Source organism: Ostrea edulis, chromosome 3 (genome assembly GCF_947568905.1).
Source record: "Ostrea edulis chromosome 3, xbOstEdul1.1, whole genome shotgun sequence".
Lineage (NCBI taxonomy): Eukaryota > Metazoa > Mollusca > Bivalvia > Ostreida > Ostreidae > Ostrea > Ostrea edulis.
Window position 1 is genome coordinate 54,091,499 of NC_079166.1, and position 25,289 is coordinate 54,116,787.

Below are 25,289 nucleotides of genomic sequence, written 5' to 3' on the forward strand. Positions count from 1 at the left end.
AGTAGCAGTTTTTGAAACTGTCAATATTTGAAATTTTGTCATTTTAACAAGTTTTTATGCAATTTTGATTATGTGCAATTTTCTGATGTTGGTATGTATGTCTGACATCTTGAAAAAAGGTGACAACATTTTCTTTGGTTATTGATAAATTAAACTATGTTAAGTAAAAATTATACAGTTTTTGTAGTTAATAAGATGTGTATTGTTCAATTATTGTTAATTGCTGTGGTATAGAGCAAGCAATTTAATGCCACTTTGGGGAGTAGTAGATATTATATACTGAAAAAACTAGGACTTTTGAAAATTGAAAGTTTTATACAAGACCCTATATCTCACATGTCTAGTTTTAAATGCAAAGCACATACTCATTGGCAGTCTAAATTATCACAACCTCAATAGACCTTATTGAAAGAAGGAGAAAATTCAAAAACATTTATAGCCCTGCTGGTAAATAAATTCAAATAGATTTACAACAATATCAGACAGGATTATCTTGTACTTGAGTTTAATGATATACATGTTTGGAAGGTTACAGTGAATACTCAGCCATGTTATCATTCATTTTGCTTTTCATTTAAAACTGGGGAGAGGTTGAGCTGGAAGATAAGATGTTTAAAGATCAGTTGTTGATTGGACACTTGTTCAAGGTCCGTAGGAAGCAATTTCACACTGGCCTGGGAGGGGACATAACATATTTTGTACAGATTTTCATTGAATATCTAGTATATTTTATTTATTTAAAAAAATGAAAAGTAGGGAGGGAGACTAGCTCCTATATTCACATGGGCCTGTTCAAGAACTCTTTCACAAGGTCAATGTGATATATAGTCCATATGCTAGAACTATAATAGAAGATTGATGTTGATACAAAAATGTCAATATTTTACATTATGAGCACATTGAATCATTACTTTCAATGCTTTACACAGTGATCTTTGACAAATGGTTTGTGCAGGTGCAATGTTGTAATGTTGCATCAGTTTTTATTGTTCACTCCATTCTGACTCTTAATCACAGGAGGGTAGTGGTATCACTTACAGTGAGGTCCATTCACACTATTTACCCAGGTCTTTCATTGTCTGCCCCCAGTGAGGTCAATTCACACTGTTTACCAAGGTATTTTATTGTCTGCCCCCAGTGAGGTCCACCCACACTGTTTACCCAGGTCCTCCCTTGTCTTCCCTCAGTGAGGTCCATTCACACTGTTTACCCAGGTCTTTCTTTGTTTGCCCTCGGTGAGGTCCATTCACACTGTTTACCCAGGTTCTCCCTTGTTTGCCCTCAGTGAGGTCCATTCACACTGTTTACCCAGGTTCTCCCTTGTCTTCCCTCAGTGAGGTCCATTCACACTGTTTACCCAGGACTTTCTTTGTCTGCCCTCGTTGAGGTCCATTCACACTGTTTACCCAGGTCCTCCCTTGTCTTCCCTCAGTAAGGTCCATTCACACTGTTTACCCAGGTTCTCCCTTGTCTGCCCTCAGTGAGGTCCATTCACACTGTTTACCCAGGTCTTTCTTTGTCTGCCCTTAGGCCTCACAATTGCACTTGTGATCTGAAAGTGTCCAGCTTTGTATTACAATTAAACCCTGGGTACATGCATGCTGTTTACTTTCTTGTTGTGTCTTTTAATATTCCTGTAGTTTCTTCCCAGACCCCCTGAATCAATCTTTGTATAAACAGGAGGGTAAATATCGATCGCTTTGAACTTGAAATTGACACCAGATTGGGGATTATGGCTCCCTATTTTATTTGTTAATTTCACTACGTTATACTGGTTGATCAAGTCAGTGAAACAAATGTGGTATATATTCTTGATTACTACAAATCGATCGGAGACTATACAGAGAGTTGCTTGCAATTACTTTTTGTGATTACACAGTAATTGCCATTTGGTAAATCAAGCGTTAATATGTCAAGTAAAAACTGTAAAGTGTTAAGGCATATTGCAAAGTACCTTGATATATTGCATATGCTTCATAATAGAATCCTAACACATAGGAATTAGCAAGAGCTAGGATTGTGCATGGTCTTCATTTGCCTCTGTAGTTATTATAGGCACAGAAAAACATGTTTATAGCGAACCTCCAGGGCCAGCAAAAAACAGTTCGTTATAACCAAACTTCATCATGCAGTGAAACAACAGTAAAACCTCAAGGACCAGCAAAACACAGTTCGTTATAATTAAACTTTGTTACATTCAATAATTTTTCTCTCTCTATTTTTTAACATAATGGAATAAATCCCACTTCGCTATAAGCTTGAATTCATTATCAGCATATTTTACTGTACAGTAAAAAAGTTCCCATATAGGAAATTTTTAAAAGTAACATTGACTTTCAGAACAAGATTTATTTCAATTCTTTCGTTTCAAAAATTTCTTTGACCTTTTTAGAAATTCGATTTAATTTGATTTAATTTAGTCAGTATAAAATCAAAATTGATATAGCTCACTTGGAGTGCTTTTTAAGATGACATGGTAAGCATACAGCATGCCAGTTATTAATACTTCTTCGTGTGCACTAAAGTGACATGTATACACTTCACAATTCCAGGTTTCACAACTATTTGAAAGACGGCTTTAATTAATTAATACTTATTGGAGATTAATGCCACTGGATTAACACTAGACTTGCAATTTCCTCCCAAATTGCTGCTTGGTATTGTTTAATTTTTCCTGACCCCATTTGGTTTTTGATGGATACAAACACAATATTTGGAAGTTGATCTGATTAAAATGACCAGTTTATCAAACCATTCCATTGTTGGTGGGATGAGATAGACCACATAAAGCATTTCACTTTAGCGGAAACTTTCGCTAGCCTTTGTATATAGATAAAGACACTTCAAAGTTTCCTACACCACTGCGACTTCAGATTTTCCTTGTAAAATTTGAACACCTCGATTTGTATTTGTCTTAAATCACGATACTTATGTGACGTAGAATACGATTTTCAGAATAATCTGAATTATATATCATTCAGAATTGTGATAATCTTTTTTTTAATTAGTGGGAGCAATTATAGAAGATATAAATTGTTTAACTTGATATGCCCAATTGCAGGCAGACCTTTTGAACGTTTTTCTGACAGTGTAGAAATATGTTGCTGCAACTCTTTACCATTATAGGATACAAGTATATCACCTTCTTAAATTAAAAATTTTAGAAAAAAATTATTTTCATCAAGGATGACAGAATAAAACATGATTATCATTTGATTATAATTCCATGAATATTATAAGAATGTACCTGGATGTTTTTGTTGACTGGTTATAGATACATTAATTTCCTTTATCTCTCCACTGTGTAGGTTAAAGTAAAACATCCAGTTTGGGCAAATAACCATGATTTATTATATATAACAAAGTCAAAGCGTAAGACAAAATAATGTACATAGAACAAAACATAAAGCGAAATCATGGTTAACCTAATCTACTTCTACGGTTTAAGTTATATAATAATTAATATATATATAATAATAAAAAAAAAAAAAAAAAAAAAAAAATTAGTATTATAAGCACATTGCAATAATTCCTTATTTGGAAAAATTTATGGTATAAAAATGGCCTAGACTGCGTGGCCTTGCTGCTAAAGGTTGCGTGCCCTCTGCCCTTCGTGAAATTTTCTAAAGTGACGCTTAACTAGAATTTGAAATGCCGAAGTAGGAAAATTTATGAACGTTGATTGGATGATTAAATTGTTATGATTTGAAATAAGATAATTAATAAATATGATTGGTAGAAAGGGGGGTCCCCCTAGAGGGCGCAATCAATTGTCCCTATAGGGGGGGGGGGGGTGTCCTAGATAGATCGAAATAGTAACAAATGATACTAATAAAAGACAACATTTGATTGGTTGATAAATTTAGACGATAGGCATAGTTACCAAAAAGCGAATGGGGCAGAGAAGTGTAAATTAATAATCATTAAATTAATTTAATAGTATATTAATTTCCTTTATCTCTCCACTGTGTAGGTTAAAGTAAAACATCCAGTTTGGGCAAATAACCATGATTTATTATATATAACAAAGTCAAAGCGTAAGACAAAATAATGTACATAGAGCAAAACATAAAGCGAAATCATGGTTAACCACCAATGCCCAACCGGAGTCAGCTATTTACATTTCATTTCTTCATGCTCAATCTCCATGATAACATTATATGATGCCAAATTATGAATGAAGCATGTTTGCCAATTTGGAAATCAATTTACCATGAAATATACTCATAAGCCTGCAGGTGAAGATTGTTGATGGCCTTTCTGAAGGTGATATATGAAATGGAGTTTTAAGACCCCCATTTTCCACAATTGTTGCAAACTGTCGTCTGCTTATAAGTTTTGGGTATTTTATTGTGTCAATTCAAGTCTAGAGTTTATTAATGGGTTTGAAGTCTCAAATGCTAAGGTGATTGAAGTAAATTATAGCTCCTGTAGGGCTGTATAAAGTGAGGGGATTCAAGTCAGATTGTGCGAAACACAAATCTTAATGATCATGCTGAGATTCTGACTTTGACAGTTTAGTGTTAAAATTTAACTTTGAAAGATATTTTTTCTCTACGAGTATGTCATTAAAATATTATCTTTCAGCAGGTTCTAGTTTTGTGACTAGGTTTCTTTTTCATTCATGTTTATATATGGTAAATTATAGTGGGAATTCGAAGGCATTGAAATTTCATTTTTGTAAATAATATGCAGTGCACTTTTTTCTGACCATTGCCAACTACAAGCAGCTTGTGTCTCAAAAATTTTAATACTTAATGAAATATCCACCGCATCGTGACGTTTTTACAATAACTTTATGAGCAAAATGATTCGTGAATGAACTTAACGAGATATCGTAAGCTTCTGATGGTTAATTGTGACTGCAAGATTGTGTAAAACTCTATATAAACACCTATCCTGAATCTGAATTGTGTCACAACATCCCAGGTATCCAAAAAATGTGGTGTGTGTTTATGTCAAAGGCGCTTAAATATGACACCTCTACTTAAAATGGATATTCAACCCACATATGTAGTCTCCATGACAAACAAATGCATATATTACAAATGTATGAGTTTAATGTATCAGTTTAGGTCATTCCACAGCATGTCTTCAGAGGGATGTGGCTATGATTTTAAACATTATATAGAAAGACAAAACTAGAGTTTAATTTACATCAATTATTTGTATTTATTTCAAAAATCAAAAAAAACATCTATTATCTTAAAAAGTACTATAAAAGTATGTACTAAAGGTATGTTTGTATCATATTACCAGAATTTTAGGTAGGAAAAATTTTGCTCTCTGCAATGGGACAACTCTTTGTCACATACATGTACCATTCTAAATACGCTAAAATAAGGACAGGGTTCTTGACCAACAAATTCATTCTATGCAGTCATTATTTCTTAAGCACTATAAAATTAAATACAAAATTAGCTAAAATTTCATGTGTTTACTTTTTTTTCATTCACTTTAAAAGTGTTCATAAGAAGAAATAGATGACACTTAGTTCTAAATCCCCTCATCAGAAACATTAAAAGTGTTCATAAGAAGAAATAGATGACACTAGTTCTAAATCCCCTCATCAGAAACACTTGGGCGGACACATGTATGCTGATAGCTAGGTATCTTGGCACGTAATCATGACTACAGGTCAAATGTGTTTGAATTTTCAGATGGTATTTTGACTAAAAAAATTTTCTTTCTTTTTTATAAAAGTTTGCATATATAATTTGTATTCTTTAATGAAGTTTTGGATAACAAAAATATTTCACCTTTATTGCATACCACATAAATGTTGATATCCATCAGCAAAATTCGAGAAACATGATATATTATACTGTAACCTAGAAACCTAGAATATAGTAGTGTGTTTAAATTGAATGTAGAATATGTGAAACTTGTATACATTTATATGCATTGCGACTCGTGTGTTGATGATTTTCAAAGATAAGAAATTTGAGATTCATTCACAGTTTTATTTTTTATCATTCATAAATAATTCAGATATTTTGTAAATTTTATTGAGCTAATTCTTTTTATAAACATTGGTGAGACTTAACAAGTTGTTACATCTAATCTTGTTTTTAAGTATGGTGACAGTCTGCTTCATTTGTGTTGTTTTTGTGGTAATATTGGACATAAATTCAAATCTCCATGAACACAAGTAACTGAACACACAATTTAAAAACTGATGATTCCTCAACATGAAATCAAGTCCCCACTAAAGCACTAGCTGCTTCAGTTTTTCAAACCGCAAAAATTTAACCCCATTATATTGAAAAATATTCTAAGAGATCAAAATGTTCTACTGTCAAGTTTTGTAATAGATTAAAATATTCTACTGTCAAGTGTTATAAGAGATAAAATATTCTACTGTCAAGTGTTGTAAGAGATCAAAATATTCTACTGTCAAGCATTGTAATAGATTAAAATATTCTACTGGCAAGTGTTGTAAGAGATCAAAATATTCTACTGTCAAACATTGTAAGAGCTAGATCAAAATATTCTACTGTCAAGTGTAGTAAGAGATCAAAATATTCTACTGTCAAGTGTTGTAAGAGATCAAAATATTCTACTGTCAAACATTGTTTGAAATTTTGATATGTCTGAACTTTTGATTTGCTGATTAATTTTCATTTTGGTAGACTTATGCAGACAGCTAGACCAAAAACCAATCAACTTGTGTTTCTCAAATAAAACTCAATTAGAATGTGGCAATATAATGATAAGATATTTAGATATTTATAGAACAGAAATTGTAACGAATATTACATAGCCTTAACGTAGAGATTTATTGTTGAAAATTAAACACCCAAAAGAAAATTACTGTTGTAAGTTTTATAGCTTTACCAATGACATTTTGATTGAACAATTTTCTGCTGAATTAATTTATAAATCCTCTTTGCAGATGAAAGAGAAGACATACAGAGAAGGTCCTTCACCAAGTGGATCAACTCACAGCTGTCAAAGGTACCTTAATGATATTACAGCAAAAAGACACACTATATATATAGGAATTCACTGGCTTAATGCTCAAAATATTTTTGATACAATGTATTATATGTAATTATACTAAGCATCATATGCCAATGCCATTTATACTCGGGGACATTGTGATGCACGCTAAAGGCTTCATTTCACTTCATCTTCACAGACTTGAAATAATAAAAGTTTAGGTCTCAGTATTCTTAATTTTGCAGTGTTTGTAATATTAAGTGAAAACATTCAAACTAAATGTGCATTGCATGTATAATAATAAAAGATTTTACATAGATCCTGTTAGCTGTTATAGCAAGGACTAAGATTTATAGAGAACCTTCTCATGAATAATTACATCTCCAAACCTTATTTATCATTGGTTTTTGGGCATCTGTTCTGCTCAATGTCACAGTAGTTGTATTCATTTGTTTTCTCAATATTGGTGATACAGTTGAATTATTTGAAAGTTTAAAAAGATATGTCAAATAAAACTTTAACAATTTCTGTTCATATTTCAAAACTTAATGGGATTTTAAAAATCTTAAAGATTAAAGATCAAAGATTTCAGAATTTGGGTTGACTGCATGTGCTCATTGTGCATGCAGGCAGTTATAAAGTACAAATACCAAACATTTAAATGATTTATCATGAAAAGTACAAACATTGTCATAGATCAGTCATACTGAATTGACAGAATGTTCCCATGAGTATAATCATTTTCCAATTTAAGACAAGTTGCCCCCAAAACAGATTGCCTCTTTGAGACTTCCCCCCTCGATCCAGCTGAAGTAAACTCAGCTTCCTGGATTTAAATGTACCCTCGAACATTTTAATTGACTATTGACATGTTGAAAGTTATTGTAATAATCATAGAACTTCTGATCTTTCTATTTATAAACAAAAGAGTTTATTTGACTACATGCAATTAGGTACATGAGTTAAATGAAAAAAAAAAAAAAAAATTAGCCTTCATTTCATGTCATTGCAAATAGTAAATTATCCTGAATGAAAAACATAATATAATTGTACAGGGCTTATTGACACTAACTTTTTTTTAATCTTCTCACACTTTAAAACTTTACAAGTTACCAACAAATTCAGCTTGCAAATCATTGGAAACTGAGAGCAGTATGGATCAAGTCAGTTATGATATTAGTATTGGTAAAAAGTTCAATTTTTGCAAGATTTCCACTTTTCAACTCACAAATTATAAGTAGTATTTGATGAGAGAAACAATTAATATCTCATTATGTGTATCATTGTCTCATCATCGTATATTCATTACCAAAGTTTATTTTACTAATTAAGTTACGAAGAATCACCTCAGTAACATATTTTATGAAAAGCATAACCATGATCTTTGAAATATCTGTAACATAAAGTTTTCATTCCTCAGGCTGGCCATTCCTTGGTAACAGACTTGTTTTCGGATCTTAGAGACGGTACTCTTCTATTGTCACTGTTAGAAGTTCTCAGCGGCAAGTCGATGGTAAGTTTGATGGGAATTAAGTGCTATATATCACTGTGTAATAATTCAAAGTGAATTTACAGAAATACATTGCAGTTTGTCAATTCATTTTGGAATTTGCATGCTATACAATGTAAACACAGTTTTTAAAACTTGTTGGATGTGTTTTGAAATTTGCATGAGCTCTGTTTGAATGTCAGGCATCTGATGTTAATCACATGAACGTTTTTCTAATACCTGTTGAACTAGGTGCAGGCTGGGTGATCGTAAATGATTCAGTCTTCATGTTCGCCCCACTTGTTGTCACTCCAGGACTGTGAACACTAATCAGAAATTTTGATGTTTAAAATTTGTATTGAAATATGATTATGATAACTGAAAATATCTCATACAGGTATCTTGAACACCGATATCTCGAATACCATGGATATGTCGAAGTGATTTTGAAGTCCCAACCACTTACATTCTTTAAGTATTTTACCCTTAATATCTTGAATCCTCCGATATCTGGAAGTTTTTTCTCAGTCCCATCGAGTTTGAGATATCAAGGTTTGGCTGTATGTATATTATTTTCAGATGGGCTTTTCTTTGAATGACTTAAAAAACTATGACAAATTCACTGATTTAACATACTGGCCTTGGATGATGCAATCAATGAACATGCTAATTTTTAGAATTTTAGCATTGAATGCATCAGAGAATATCAGTGATATTAACAACAGATGGCAAGTTTATTTGCAGTTTAAATATAGGCATTCCATACAGCCTGAACTAGCTGTGCAGTTGTGTGCAAAATATTGCATGTACAATATACAATGCACCTTGCAGTTGAGTTTTTGTTGTATTTTTGATGTATTCTTTAATATTACACTTAATCCTACATGAATATAGGTATGTTTTATCATAGTTTCAATCAAAAACAGGTAATGAAAAAATTCTCAGAATTTTTGTCAGTACATGTATTAATCATTTAGTCACCAAGTTGACTGGAAATGAAATTGAACATACCGTATGTGGGGTAATTTTGATGTTGGGAATATTCGGTGGATTTTTCTAAAAAAAAAAAAAAAAAAAGTTGGTGGAAATCTTTGAAACTGTAGCCCTTTATTTGTTGGTGTAATTTTATTTAACAAGTGTATCACTTATATGAATAAAAGGTTTGACACTTTTGGTTTTTGCAAATTTTCCTCATCTGCCAAAAATGCCAATATTTACAACATGCCAAAATTACCCGATGTATTGGCAGATTATATGCACACTTCTGAATAAAATGTGAAGCCAATACTAATCACTCTATGATCTTGACTGTGATTTAGAAATTGGCAAACTGCTATACAGTGTGCTGAAATTGGCCGATTCTCTTGACAAAGAAACATGATTCAATTATGTTGAATGCTGAAATTAAGCATAATCTTGACCAAGAATAACTTCGGTTGTGTCTTTTTTGCAGGGAAAAGAAAAAGGTCGCATGCGAGTTCACCACATAAACAATGTGAATCGAGTTCTGGACGTGCTCGCTCGGAATTACAATGTGAGTCATGCAACATCCATGAATGTCCCTTTGATTACGCTTGATGTTGCCAGAATTTTTGGGGTTTCCCAGACTATCATTAATGGAAATATAATTTTGCCTAATATGACCAGTAATGTTAAACACAGGAAGGGCTCATACTAACTCTATTGTAGTCGCACTTTAAAAACTGTTATTTCAGTGTTTCATTTTGAGCTGACTTCTGCATGGAGCTGTTAAAACCTTTTAAGATTTGTCAACAGATGATAAAGATTCCGTGTCAACTTTATCGATTGCGTGCATATAGATGTAGCAATTTGTAGATGAAACCATTTCTTTAGTTAGTAGTTCCTATAAAATTGATACTCAGGGTTCATGGTCAGCAGTGTAGTGTTAACCTTGAAAACTAATGATACATGTATAATTGTTACATCAAATGTAGGGACCATAAGTGAGGAGAAAATCTTGTGCATGTCCAAGATTTTGGGAAATGAGAATTGCATATTTTAAGATATATTGTTTTAGTTTCAGATTCTATTTGTAGATTAAGCTGGTCAACATCAGCAGCAATGATATTGTGGACGGGAACCAGAAGCTGACACTAGGATTAGCGTGGAGCATTATTCTTCACTGGCAGGTTAGTTTGGTACAAAAGGAGAGCATTAAAAAAAGTCCTGTTTGAGTTGTATGAAGGAAACATGGGACTTCTATTTTTAATCCTTAATGTTATGAATGTTGTATATTTCTTCTGAATATTTTTGAAACAACATACATGTAACAGACACACACTAATTTGTAACCCAGACATGATGATCATTGTTATGCCCCCACCATGAAATTGCTTGGGGCATATAGTATTACTCCTTTCCATCTGTCATTCTGTCAGTCCATCATTCTGTCAAGTCTGTCATTCTGTCAGTCCACCATTCCATCAGTCCATCATTCTGTCATTCTGTCAGTCCATCATTCTGTCATTCTGCCAGTCCACCATTCCATCAGTCCGTCATTCTGCCAGTCCACCATTCCGTCAGTCCATCATTCTGTCAGTCCGTCATTCTGTCCTTCTGTCAGTCCATCATTCTGTCAGTCCATCATTCTGTCCTTCTGTCAGTCCATCATTCTGTCAGTCCGTCATTCTGTCCTGTCAGTCCATCATTCTGTCCTTCTGTCAGTCCATCATTCTGTCCTTCTGTCAGTCCGTCATTCTGTCCTGTCAGTCCATCATTCTGTCCTTCTGTCAGTCCATCATTCTGTCCTTCTGTCAGTCCGTCATTCTGTCCTGTCAGTCCATCATTCTGTCCTTCTGTCAGTCCATCATTCTGCCAGTCCATCATTCTGTCAGTCCATCATTCTGTCCTTCTGTCAGTCCATCATTCTGTCCTTCTGTCAGTCCATCATTCTGTCAGTCCGTCATTCTGTCCTGTCAGTCCATCATTCTGTCCTTCTGTCAGTCCATCATTCTGTCAGTCCGTCATTCTGTCCTGTCAGTCCATCATTCTGTCCTTCTGTCAGTCCATCATTCTGTCCTTCTGTCAGTCCATCATTCTGCCAGTCCATCATTCTGTCAGTCCATCATTCTGTCCTTCTGTCAGTCCATCATTCTGTCAGTCCGTCATTCTGTCCTGTCAGTCCATCATTCTGCCAGTCCATCATTCTGTCAGTCCATCATTCTGTCTTTCTGTCAGTCCATCATTCTGTCCTTCTGTCAGTCTGTCATTCTGTCCTTCTGTCAGTCCATCATTCTGTCCTTCTGTCAGTCCATCATTCTGTCAGTCTGTCATTCTGTCCTGTCAGTCCATCATTCTGTCCTTCTGTCAGTCCATCATTCTGTCCTTCTGTCAGTCCACCATTCTGTCAGTCCATCATTCTGTCCTTCTGTCAGTCCATCATTCTGTCAGTCCGTCATTCTGTCCTGTCAGTCCATCATTCTGTCCTTCTGTCAGTCCATCATTCTGTCCTTCTGTCAGTCCATCATTCTGCCAGTCCATCATTCTGTCAGTCCATCATTCTGTCTTTCTGTCAGTCCATCATTCTGTCCTTCTGTCAGTCTGTCATTCTGTCCTTCTGTCAGTCCATCATTCTGTCCTTCTGTCAGTCCATCATTCTGTCAGTCTGTCATTCTGTCAGTCCATCATTCTGTCCTTCTGTCAGTCCATCATTCTGTCAGTCTGTCATTCTGTCAGTCCACCATTCTGTCCTTCTGTCACTCTGTCCTTCTGTCAGTCCGTCATTCTGTCCTTCGGTCAGTCTGTCATTCTGTCATTAGGTCATCAGGTCATCATTGATTTTCTTGACTTTTTTGGCTGTGTTGGTATATCACAATGAGCTGATTTTGTCGGCATGTCTCTATAGATTGATGACTCACAGATCAAGTTCCAAGTTTTATTTCAATCGACCGATTTTACAAAAGTTATTGTTCTTGGACTTTGAAAATTTCAAATTATTAACAGTTTTCCAGATGTTCTAGTTATGTTTGTAGAGAATGAGCTGGTTTTTAGTATATCTCTTTAGTTTCATGTTGATCGACCCATTTATATACTGTTAATTGTGCTGGTAGATGATGAGCTAAATGACAGTGGGTAATTTTTCATTATGAATTACAGCTTGTTTACTGATCTACTTTTACCAGGGTTATTGCCATCGGACTTGTAGTAATTAAACTCCACCTCACACTTCCATGCCTTTAGAAACAAATGTAATTCCCTTCACAATTTATTCATCAAAACAAAGCAGTACATCTAATATTATGTTCTAGTTTTTGTTTTATTTGCACCTAATGCAATTTTCACATCCTTAGACTTTCAAATATTTTAAACTTGTATGTGGGGACATTTTGTGTCTTAAAACTTGCAGATAGTGTGTGTATTTCTTGTTTTACAGGTTAAAGATGTGATGAAGGATGTAATGGATGACCTGCGACAGACTAATCTGGAGCGGACGCTGTTGACCTGGTGTCGTCAGTGCACGGAGGGATATCAGAATGTAGATATCCGAAACTTCACGACCAGCTGGAGGGACGGACTGGGATTCAACGCTCTGCTGCATCACTTCAGGTACTACTCTAAACACAGCAAAAAGTCACTCTGATCTCCTAAGTAGTTTTTGTTTTGCAATCAACAGTCATGTATTTGTTTTGTGACCAGATTGATTGTACGTTCATGTATAAATTTTGTAAACTGTTCTCATGCATTCTTTTTCTATATGAATACTTTTCAATGCAAATTTGTAAATGTGATGGATGTTTCAGACCTCAGTTATTTGTGTATGATGATCTGCTGAAGAATGACAATGAAACCAACCTTGAGCATGCCTTTGGTATTGCACAGGACAATCTGAACATCGATCGCCTTCTTGAACCGGAAGGTATTAACTGAGCTAACTGCCTTACTCTGTTGATGAATTCCACAAGATTATCACTAGCACTGATGAAGTTTGAAAATCATTTGTATCCCCCCCTTTTGTTTGTTTATAAGTAATGTGAAATCTAGGACTGGGGATTGAAATATCAATGAAATTAAGTTGATAAAAGTACAATTCAATAGAAATAGTGAAATATTGCAAAGATTTATGTAGGTGAAAATCATATAGAGCTATGATTATAATTGTATATAATATCTAAGTGGAAGATACCACTTTGACTCTCTTAATTTCCTATATTGATTTGATATACTTTTAAAATTGATTTTAGATGTAAATGTGAAGACACCAGATAAGAAGTCCATCATGATGTACCTAATGTGTTTCTTCCAAGTCCTCCCCCATGCAGACATCCCCACCCCGGAGGATGACCACCCCCCCTCCACCCCCTCATCAGCCACAGACAACAGCAACTTTCAGTTCACTGATCACAACAGCAACAAAGAGGTAAGGTTGAAAAAAATCGGACAGAGATGAGACATACACGTTTAGTTGACAGGACACCACAGGACAGAGATGAGACACACACGTTTAGTTAACAGGACACCACAGGACAGAGATGAGACACACACGTTTAGTTAACAGGACACCACGGGACAGAGATGAGACATACACGTTTAGTTAACAGGACACCACAGGACAGAGATAAGACATACACAGTTAGTTAACAGGACACCACAGGACAGAGATGAGAAACACACTCTTTAGTTAACAGGACACCACGGGACAGAGATGAGACACACACGTTTAGTTAACAGGACACCACGGGACAGAGATGAGACATACATGATTAGTTAACAGGACACCACAGGACAGAGATGAGACATACATGATTAGTTAACAGGACACCACGGGACAGAGATGAGACATACATGATTAGTTAACAGGACACCACGGGACAGAGATGAGACATACATGATTAGTTAACAGGACACCACAGGACAGAGATGAGACATACATGATTAGTTAACAGGACACCACAGGACAGAGATGAGAAACACACTCTTTAGTTAACAGGACACCACGGGACAGAGATGAGAAACACACGTTTAGTTAACAGGACACCACGGGACAGAGATGAGACATACATGATTAGTTAACAGGACACCACAGGACAGAGATGAGACATACATGATTAGTTAACAGGACACCACGGGACAGAGATGAGACATACATGATTAGTTAACAGGACACCACGGGACAGAGATGAGACATACATGATTAGTTAACAGGACACCACGGGACAGAGATGAGACATACATGATTAGTTAACAGGACACCACGGGACAGAGATGAGACATACATGATTAGTTAACAGGACACCACGGGACAGAGATGAGACATACATGATTAGTTAACAGGACACCACAGGACAGAGATGAGACATACATGATTAGTTAACAGGACACCACGGGACAGAGATGAGACATACATGATTAGTTAACAGGGCACCACGGGACAGAGATGAGACATACATGATTAGTTAACAGGACACCACGGGACAGAGATAAGACATACACGATTAGTTAACAGGACACCACGGGACAGAGATGAGACATACACGATTAGTTAACAGGACACCACGGGACAGAGATGAGACATACATGATTAGTTAACAGGACACCACAGGACAGAGATGAGACATACATGATTAGTTAACAGGACACCACGGGACAGAGATGAGAAACACACTCTTCAGTTAACAGGACACCACGGGACAGAGATGAGATAACTTCTTGTTTAATTTTAATCCACAAATTATAAAGATATTAGAAGTGACTCGTTTACATCCCTGATTTAATTTAAACAGTATTTTATTATGAGTAACATAATAAGGATTAGGCAGCAGGCAACACCTATATAAGCCTTAAAGGTACAAGGTAAAGTCCACTTAATGATGTACATAAGAAATTACAACGTACTGTGGAATCATCATTGTTTGTGGGGGATTGATGTTCGTGGATTTCGTGGGTCACTCTTACACACGAATTTACGTGTCCTTGAACATTTTTTTAAACCAAGTAGAGTTATCTCTCCTAGTGACATCGTATCACTTACCCACGAAATTACGTCCCTACAAACCAGCAAAATTTTACTTATACCACGAACATTAGCCCCCCCCCCCCCCCCCCCCCCCCCCAAATTAAAATGATTCCACAGTAGACATGTGAAAGAATATTATATATCATTCAATTTGAAAGTATAATGCTAATATAAGGAGTATGGTTTTTAAATCAATTATAAGCTAACAAAAGAGAAATGTGGGGGTGGTTAATGGGAACTTAGGGACATACTACGGTATCTGAGGTTCCACCATACGCTGGTTTGAGGGTATTCATGAATCAGTCTAATGCATGAATTTCTTGGCCCTATCAAGCTGCTGGCTGCATGTTTATGCGACTATTTGAAATACTATGAAATGATAATTCGATCATCAGCATGATATAATTTTAAGCAAATTCGTGAAATATATCTCCTCCATCAATCACTTCAGTTGTAAATGTGTAGCATTGGACAATCTAGATCTACTGTTGTCTGCTTTGGAAAAGTAAAGTAGATAATTTTCTGAGGTTTAAATGGCCATGAGTATTTTAAATTTGTTGTTATTGTTGATTAGGGCAATGTAAAACACCTGTTTGTTGTTTACAGTTTTATAAATAAACTTTAAACAAAGATAAAGATCTAGTTCACTAAAGCACATTAAAAGTATGAAATGAAAAAGGGTGTAAAGTGTTCTGTGTCAGGGTGTCATCAGGAGGAATAGAGGAGTTATCTCCCTGGAAAACACACTTTTTCTTCAATTTCTTGAAATTTTATAGAGAAGGTTAGGAATACTAAAGTGTGTTACATGGATAGTTTAGTGTGATGATTTATGTATATTTTATATTTTTGAGATGCCATTTTAAATGTAGCCGTAAACATTATTGTGAAAATTCATGTTTTGAGATTTCCCCATAAATTGTATTGCAAGAGTAACTCACCTTTGAATATACTCTTCTCTCTGGGAGGTAGAATTGTTTTGTTGATAAATTTCGAAGGAGGGCATGGAATTTTGGTTGTGGTGCACTCTTGGATATGTTTTAATTGAAACTTACGGAAAATAACAGCAAGATGCAGTAAGTATATAACCAAAATATGTGTTCCTAGTACAATTAGTGTGAATTGAAAGTGAAAGTAGAGGATGGGGCGTGGAACATGTTTGTATAGTGACGGTACTTGCGTTGATACACATACAGATTACATTGAGACCAAATTATTGAAATGTAGAAATATATTTGTTTTTAAATTTTGTACATGATTAACTTTCAACAGCTGTGAAATTTGCTTTTGAGGCTTCTGTAAAAGAGGTCGCTCAACAAGAGAGGCTGTCCAGAAGTTGTATTATTGATTTTAATTGTTATCAGTCGAAAAATTATCCCAGGACAATATTGACTAATTGCTGACTGCACTGAATGGTATAGTAATTGTATATGACAGTATATCCATATCTTGTGTGAAATATGGGGACATATTTCTTCATCTATATGCATAGACAGTTGTCCAAATAATCCCAGTATAGACGTTTGTCCAATAGGCTGAAATGGTTAAAGTCCCAGCTGAGATAGATTTTAGAGGCTTCGCTAGGTGGTTCATGTTGTGTGTTTTGTTACTTCAGTACAAACAAGTGCAGGTAATCCCTTTGTGTTAGTGTGTAGAAATGGTAGCGCTTTTAATCGGGTAACATATGTAGCTGTTGAAACTCGAAGACTTAGCGACAGGAATTGTACAGTGAAGGGAATCCTAATGTGTTACTAATGTGGGTTTTTCATAATTCAAGCTGTAAATTTGAAAAAAAAAAAAAAAAGAAGTTCTTTATTCAAAATATTTTATGTTAGTTATTAAGTGAAATATATTTAACAGTTTCTTGTCAAATCATGGTAATTGAAAATTAGTTACTGTGTAATAAAATCCAAAATGTCCTTAAGATTTTTATTGAACATAGCACATGATACTTTTTGAGATTCATCTATTTCTGAATTCATTCCAGGAATTTTACTGTGTATGCATTTTGTTTTAGGATTCATGACTACTTTTTAATCTCACTACATGTACATGGCAGAATTTCTGATCTAGTTGATAAGTAATATGAAGTATTCTAACAGAGTTCTGCACAGATACCTTAGTATTGTACATGAAGTCACAAACATGTAGGTTCATCTGTGAAACATATATTAAAAAATATGGAAGACTGGTATTTACTATGCTATCTTTTCTGAGGAAAACTGGATGTTAGAAATCTGTTCATCAGCATGCCTGCAAACTGCAAAAAGTCAATCACAACTAACAGCTGTAGAATAATGGGAAGGCACAATGAAGAAAAGGCCTCTGTTATCTTGATGTAACCACTAAATTGAATGATCTGCCAAACCCATAATCACCCAAGTATTCAAGTTCCTCAAATCCTCAATAGCCTTGTAGTGAGGGGAGTTTAAATTGACTCCACATTCATGACTCATTTGATAAACCGATAAACTGTTTAATATTTGATTGAACTTGGGTAATTTAATAATCGAAGAGATTTAACAGTTTGTATTCTTTTTATGCTGATAAATCAATGCAGGAACCATTCATACTGGTATTCTATTGCTTTGTTATTGTTTTTGTGTACACTGAGGAGTCATTTGGTAAGAATACAAGGAAGGATTGTGGTAGTTGCATAATAATTAACAAGAAATACTGTTTTATGATACCAGGAGGAATATAATAGTTGTGATGTGTGGAATCAATGTTATGCAAATATTCTTGATATGGGGAAACAATCTGTGAGAATTGGTGAGTCAAGATTTTGATCTTTTGCCCAAGTAACACCATCTGTCACAATATATAAAAATACATGGGTTGTTTAATTTCATGCATTAAATTTTTATTGCTAAAAGGAATTGAAAACATGAAAATTGAGACTGAATGAAATATTGGTTTGTTGTATCTGTGCTGTACATAATTATACAGTATATATGCCCCACTCTCACCTTCAATTTCTGTTTGTTCATAAGTCAAACATATCTTAATACTTGAAAGGTTGTAAGGCAACAATAGAATAAACAGCATGCATTTTCAGTAGGCACAAGCAGGTGCTCCCCAACTTTACAATGTATAGACGAAATGTAACTGTTGCAACTTATTCGAATAAAATTTTCTCCAAAGGATAAAGGAAGAAAGCACTTTGGGAGATTCTGTCACTGATTACAAAGCAGTGGCTTTAAATCCCTGTGAACACCACACTTTACTATGGAATTACCTTAGGTTTTTGATCTGGTAAGTGATTTGGGTCTCATATTATGCGAATTTGTATGATTGAAAACTTTGCGTGACAAATAATATATAAATGAATTAGTTTTTTTAAGTTGTAAGGTAATTTGGATATGCTCTTATTTCTTATCAAAAGAAATCATTTCACTGAATGTTTTCTTTGGGATTTTGATATTATCTGATTTTTCCAGTGTCTGGTAACAGGAGAATGCTTAGGAAACTTTGATCTTCAAGGCAAAGGGTCACATTTACAGTTACTATTAATGAGCTGATGAGATATTAATGATAACAGAGCTGATTACGGATTATATTGTAAAATGGGGAGTAGGAGGATGATATGCCTGATATCATTGTGATACTTGATTGAATAGCAGATATCCAGAGAACTATACAGAATCTGAAGGTGTTATGAGACTTAATTGGGACATGCTGGTGTAAAATGGAGTATCAGGGAACAGTGGGATCATTTAAAGAAATGTCTGCATGGAAACTATTGTACTCATACATGGGGTGATCTATCTAACCTTGTGTTGGACCAGTGTTCTAAAGTTGAAAAGAAATTCTGTCAGATTCAAACAAGAAGATATCTAGTTATTCAGGAAGATTTCATTAATTTTTTAAAGTTTGTTTTTGGAAAGAAAAATCAAAATATCATTCTTGCAATCTGCATTTATTTAGATAGTTTTTACACATTACCAGCATCATTCACTGCCAATACGCCTATGGTTATCTTTATCTATGAATATGTTGTAAAGTGGTCTGTGCAGGCTTCTATCATTTGATGAGGTGATTGTTCACAGCCCCAGGTAGAGAACTTTGTTACAGAGTGTGTGTGTCTATATATATATATATATATATATATATCAGTCTGATGTGTGACATTTTCCTTGTAGTATTGTCAATTGTCAAATGAATATGAACATTAATTAACATTGATGGAATTGAATTGATGCAGCCTGTCTTGTAAGTTTAATTTGTGTGGACAATTTCCTGGTTGGTGTGTTATTGGTAAATATTGCTGCTGGAGTCTTGACAAACTATGAACCAGATGGTCAGCCCTCGACATTTAGCATTCTTTGAGGGTCAGTGACTTTTTAAGTATACAATCCTAGCCCTGATTTATTATCGCAAAGTTCTAGGAAAATAAAAATATGAAAGCTTAATTTTGTTGTTACATGTAGTTCACAGATTTTCCATTTCATTGATGCTTGTATTAAAGGTGAACACATAAACATTAATATATACTAAACTTTGAAATTATGTTGTGAATTTTCCACCTTATACATGTAATGATCTAATACACAGAATTTTCATTGACCTGGAACACAGATTGTCTGAAAATGTTCGTAAAGAGGTTACACCTGGGGAATGTGAACAGCAAAACATTTATATAATAATTTCCACAGCCTCCTGGAAAGTTTATTGCACCAGTAGCATTGAATAACGTCTGCTGAGGTTTTGGTGGAGTCTATACAGAAAAAGATAAATGGAAGTTATTTATAGTGACCAGGGCATGGAGGAATGATTTAAAATTGTTTTTCTGCTGGTGTAAAGATAAAAAAAACTTCTTGTTTGTAGACCAGTAGGTATATAGGCCCCTTTCAGAGTTCAATGTTAATGTGTTCTGTTGCGGAACTGAAATATAACAGAACTCCTGTGAACATGTGTTGTGAAACTTTACGTGAGCGTGTGTACATTTCTGTTTGCACATGGATTTTATAATGCACGGTGCTGGCCTCTTTTAGAAAATACCTGGATCAGATTAAACTCTCTTTGACAGGTAATTGGGGTTCAAATTTGCAGGCTTCTTAAAATGGCAGTGTTACAACATGCTTGTAATACATGTAGTTAGACTGCAAGAATGCTGCAAATGTTCATGGGAGATTTATCTAACACTGACAATGTTATGTCGTATTGACTTCCATGCTTTATTAGCGATAGTTCAATGGGAATTTTTGTAGAAGGTCCCATCTTGGTGTTTGGAAAAAATTTGATAAATAAAAGTGATAATTGCATTTGAATTGATGCAGAGGAGCAAATTGACCTTTTCACTGTATCTTGTGTTGAGATGTAGATAAGATGCCCTGGTATATACAGTCTATGAAAAGCAAGTAAAGAAGCCAACCTAGGCACTTTGATCTGAACCTTCCTCTTCAGGTTTGGATAGCTTCCCAATACCCATCTCAACAGAAAAAATTCTGTTCGAGCATATTGGGTTTTGATTTACCCGAAACATGCATTACAGAGAAAGGAGTTCAGTTGATAATTTGTCCAAAATGTGCTCGACACAGTACCTTTCACCTCGTGTAATGCAGCACTTCCTCTAATTTTGATATGACCATGTCAGAATGATATTTGGAATGATTGCGTGTGATTTTACATTCATGTATTGCATGTAAAGGCTCTATATAATCACATTTGGAGATGTTATCCATATCTGTTTTGTCTCTTTGTCTTTGTACAAGAGCAGTGTTCATATCAAGTCGACAGGGTACCATCTGTTACTGAGCAAGACCATGAATCCAAAACGATTGCTGCATGTCAATTAAAATTTAGAGGGTCTCTCAAGAGAAAGTCTTGATGATAATGATTCTCATTTTCTGATCAACCAGATCTTCCTGGGTTTTTTTTGTGCCCATCAAATGAGTGCAAAACAATCATCTTAGGACTAGAAAGTAAATAAACTGCAAAGATATTATCTCAGAAATGCAAAAAATGGAGTATGTGAATGGAATTGCCCTTCCTGTTTTGGAAGCAAGTGTCTTAGTGTGTAAACAAAATTACAGGTGATGAAGAGATTATGTAACGGAGCTGAAGACAAGGGGGTATATGTTGCCAACCATGACTAGTTGATCCTGGCAATTACAATTCCTAATTCCTTTAATGATTATTGGCTTTTCAAGAATAGATCCATGAATATCATAAGAGGAGACATGCAGTCTTATGAATCATTGAAATCTTGCATGGAGGACTGTGTGGGGTCAGTAACACATTTTGTTTTTTTTTCTGTTGGCTTTCAGACCAGCAATGTTGTCCCTTCATCTGGTTCTCACGTATGACTGGCAAAAAATGTGAACTCTGAAAATTATTTCCATTGTTAGCTGTCACAGTCACTTAGAACAGTCATTGCTGGAATTAGATAAATGTCAAAAGCTGCAAGTTTTCCACAGTGCAGTAGTGGATGACCTTGGTAGATTTAGTGTTTGGCTCCATTAGGTTTGCCATCACAAATTCTCAAGACAATCTTATTAAACTAACACAACATTTGTATGGATATTCTCTTTAGAGCAGTTGACAGGCATGTAGGCTATGTCTGTCAATTCATTGGACAGTTCCATCATCATGACATGGATGCTACCCAGGAAAATGTATTTGTTGTAGATCGTTGTTATTATTTTTGACTTTGACAGATTAATGCGCAGTCTCCAAAGTTAATTGATTCAGGAAAATTGTATTGGTTTTGAGGAGAGCATTTAGTTTACTTTTTGAAGGAATTAGTACTGCAATATTGTACTGCTGGGTAACCATCTTTTAATTTGATTACTACCTCAGTACAACATGTTTACTGAGCCATAAAGAACATCTACTACTTGTCTGTAGTCCTCAGATTCTTTAAACTATCATTATGTGTATTTCCGATGAAGTACATTTTTTTCTAATCCATAATGATATTAGAATTTAAGTCTTCTCCAAACCATCAGTGACGTGTACATGTAGTAACGAGGAAGGAGGGGGGGGGGGGGGGGTTCGTGATATCTGTGCTATGAAATTACTTATTAGTATCTTTTAAAATCTGAAGCATTAGGGTTTGGATTATCTGCAATTGTAACATTTTGTAAAAACACAGATAACTAGGTTTTATCAGGAAAAACACATAATACATTGCTAGAATTTTTTTTATGATAGCTAGTTTAGATTATCTTGTCAAAGTTTGAAGGATTTAAATATGTTTAGTTTTAATTCATTTAGAGTCTGGTCATTTTAAACAAGAAAATCATTATGAAAGATATTTACTAATTAAATGAAAAGTATAGATAATATGCATGAACAGTGATCAATCTCATAAATCCCATAAAGAATATAAAATTAAGAGTAGGGCAAATACGGACCCCTGGACACACCAGAGGTGGGATCAGTATTAACACTGCGCAAGTTACATCCCTTATCTGCTGCCATATCTTGTAATGAAAAAATCGTATTTCCCTACGTTGGCCTTTATATTTTTCTGATCTTTAGCTTTGACATTTTTTTTTTTTTTTTTCATCAGTTGCAGTCAACTACAATAATGCCCTAGGGTGGGGCAACCCATAGACTTGTATGAAAATATAGTTCACAGTCCTCTTACATTTGGAAAAGAAAGAAACTTGGCTTTTCATCAACTGACCTTTGGCATATTCCACAAAGGAACATAACTTAATTGTGGGGAAGTCATGTATAGATTTGTCAACTGCCATGGACAATCATTAATTATAGCCATTATCTTGAAAACAAAAACCAAGCACTTAATTTGATTAATAGCATGTACTTGCATATTATATTAATTAATTAATCATTATTAATTCTGATTTCTTACAAAAAATACCAGCTTATCATGTTTTTCTGAGGAAGTGTATTCTGCTTTAGGTATTGGATTATTGGATGTTCAGACGAGAACCTGGTTTATACTGTTTTAGGTATTGGATTATTGGATGTTCTGACAAGTTCCTGGTTTATACTGCTTTAGGTATTGGATTACTGGATGTTCTGACGAGTTCCTGGTTTTTGATTGGAACATATTTTATTGTATAGATATACAAAAGGATTGCATACAAGTTTTTGCAGCTTAGAAAACCTCTAGTATTTACACGTCACGGTATTCACCTGAACATCACAACATATGCAGGATTTGTTTTTTCATTGCTTTGGTTTCAGTTCTGTTGCATAGTTCATCAGCATTGATTTAGTTTGCTGTCTGTTGTAAAATCTGCTGTCTATTTTAAGATGGTGTTAATTTTTCCAATTTTCCCTATGAGATGCAAGTTATACATTGTATAGCAAAACATATGACCTATTCCATCTGAAATTGTAGGCCAAACCCTGTACTTACAATACTTATGTTGACTGTAGGGTCAAATGTCTAGGAGCACTGGTAGTGTACAGATTTTATCAAAGTTAGAGAAGAACAGAAAAATGCATGTGGTGTAAACTTCTGAAAAGAAATCCAAGGGGATAGGATACTCAAACTAATAACTTATAGAAATTTGTGAAATATTACTTTGTTATTGGTAATAAGTTATAAAAATTTGTGAAGTACTTTGCTATTTGCTAACATAATCTATCATAATATCCCACAGTGTCTAAACTTACTCTGGTATTCTGGATCTTTATGAAATTGACAGCATTTGATACCTTCCCATTAGTTTCCTTGGGATTTAATTTTGTGTGTATATGATTAATTTACATAGCATATCTACTGACTTTATTAGATAAGACAATTATGCATTATTAGACAAATTCGTCTGCAAACTATTCTCTATGAAGTACAAAAAGTATGTCTTAAATAGGAATGTATGTTTTATCAAAGCTTAACTTTCAAGGCATTCCTTTGGCCGAAGAGTTGAGCTACTACAAAACCTAATATTCTGAGATATACTTTGAAGTGTGCTATACTTTTAACATAATGTTTAACAACACAACCGTTCATTAGAGTGTTGCTTCATTGAATCAAAGACAATAACAAGTGTTTCTGATAAATCGGCAGATTTATCTTTTATGAAGCTGGCTATAAAATTCTTCAAATCTTCCACAGACCAAATGAAATCGAACAACATAGCACACATTCTTCGTTAATTGGAAACAAATTTCTGTTACATAAACTAAATAACAATACTGTCAGCAGCACAGAAGTTAATCTAAAGTACACCCAAAGTGCAAAACTTGGCAAGGATACGAAAGTCAGTCTGTGGAAATTTGCTTAGTGAAACCGCATGTGCACATCAGTAATTGAAATTGAATAATTTTAAACTTGAAATTTGCTGTCCATTTACTCTGAAAAACATTGCAAGTTTTTTCACTGTTAATTATTATAAGTTTTACAATCAAAAATTTAAAAGCTATGAAGGAGTTGTGATGCACATTAAGTCTGCTCTAAATTTCACAGTATTCATGAACCTGTTGGGACATTGTATGTATTGCCCTATAGTTAGTCTTGGAATTAATTGAAATTGTGCTAAGTAAAGAATTTGTATAGTCTGTGTATTGACACTGTTCATGCTATGGGATTTTCTTGAATGCAGTGTTGCACATCTTAACACATAAGTACTTTAGCTAATGCACCATAAAAAGAGGGGTCAGTGTATCAGAAAAACTAGCTGTTGTTTAAGGTGATACTTTGAACAGATAAAATAAGGATTGGATTTCACAGCAGGTAAACCCAGGTAAAACTCACAGGTAAACTCGTTAACCATGCACAGGTGTAGTAGAGCCAACTTGTGTGAGGCCTCAGTCTGTCAACAAATTACTGAATTTAGCAGGTCAATATTTAGACAAGTCATCTAGATCAATATTAACTCTGCACTTCAGCAAAGAAATTCCAAAACATGTCCTCTATACTTTCTTGAATGTCATATAGCTTGAATTTTCAATAAGTGATCCAATTGT

General features: G+C 34.6%; 1 protein-coding gene and 1 long non-coding RNA gene across 2 annotated transcripts in view; both read left to right on the forward strand.

Annotated features, from left to right (window-relative positions):
* The window catches only part of LOC125673153 (dystrophin-like), a 155,277-nt gene that overhangs the window by 15,590 nt on the left and 114,398 nt on the right, over nucleotides 1-25,289 (forward strand). Inside the window, exons 3-9 of the mRNA XM_056158146.1 lie at nucleotides 6,896-6,957; nucleotides 8,363-8,455; nucleotides 9,885-9,965; nucleotides 10,489-10,581; nucleotides 12,825-12,997; nucleotides 13,192-13,307; nucleotides 13,633-13,808. Coding sequence (XP_056014121.1) covers nucleotides 6,896-6,957; nucleotides 8,363-8,455; nucleotides 9,885-9,965; nucleotides 10,489-10,581; nucleotides 12,825-12,997; nucleotides 13,192-13,307; nucleotides 13,633-13,808 — 794 coding nt within the window. The remainder of the gene's footprint in view (nucleotides 1-6,895; nucleotides 6,958-8,362; nucleotides 8,456-9,884; nucleotides 9,966-10,488; nucleotides 10,582-12,824; nucleotides 12,998-13,191; nucleotides 13,308-13,632; nucleotides 13,809-25,289) is intronic.
* On the forward strand, nucleotides 16,254-19,812 carry LOC130052628 (uncharacterized). Its single transcript, XR_008800987.1, has 3 exons — nucleotides 16,254-16,477; nucleotides 18,546-18,656; nucleotides 18,842-19,812. It is a non-coding gene; the product is annotated as an uncharacterized LOC130052628 (long non-coding RNA).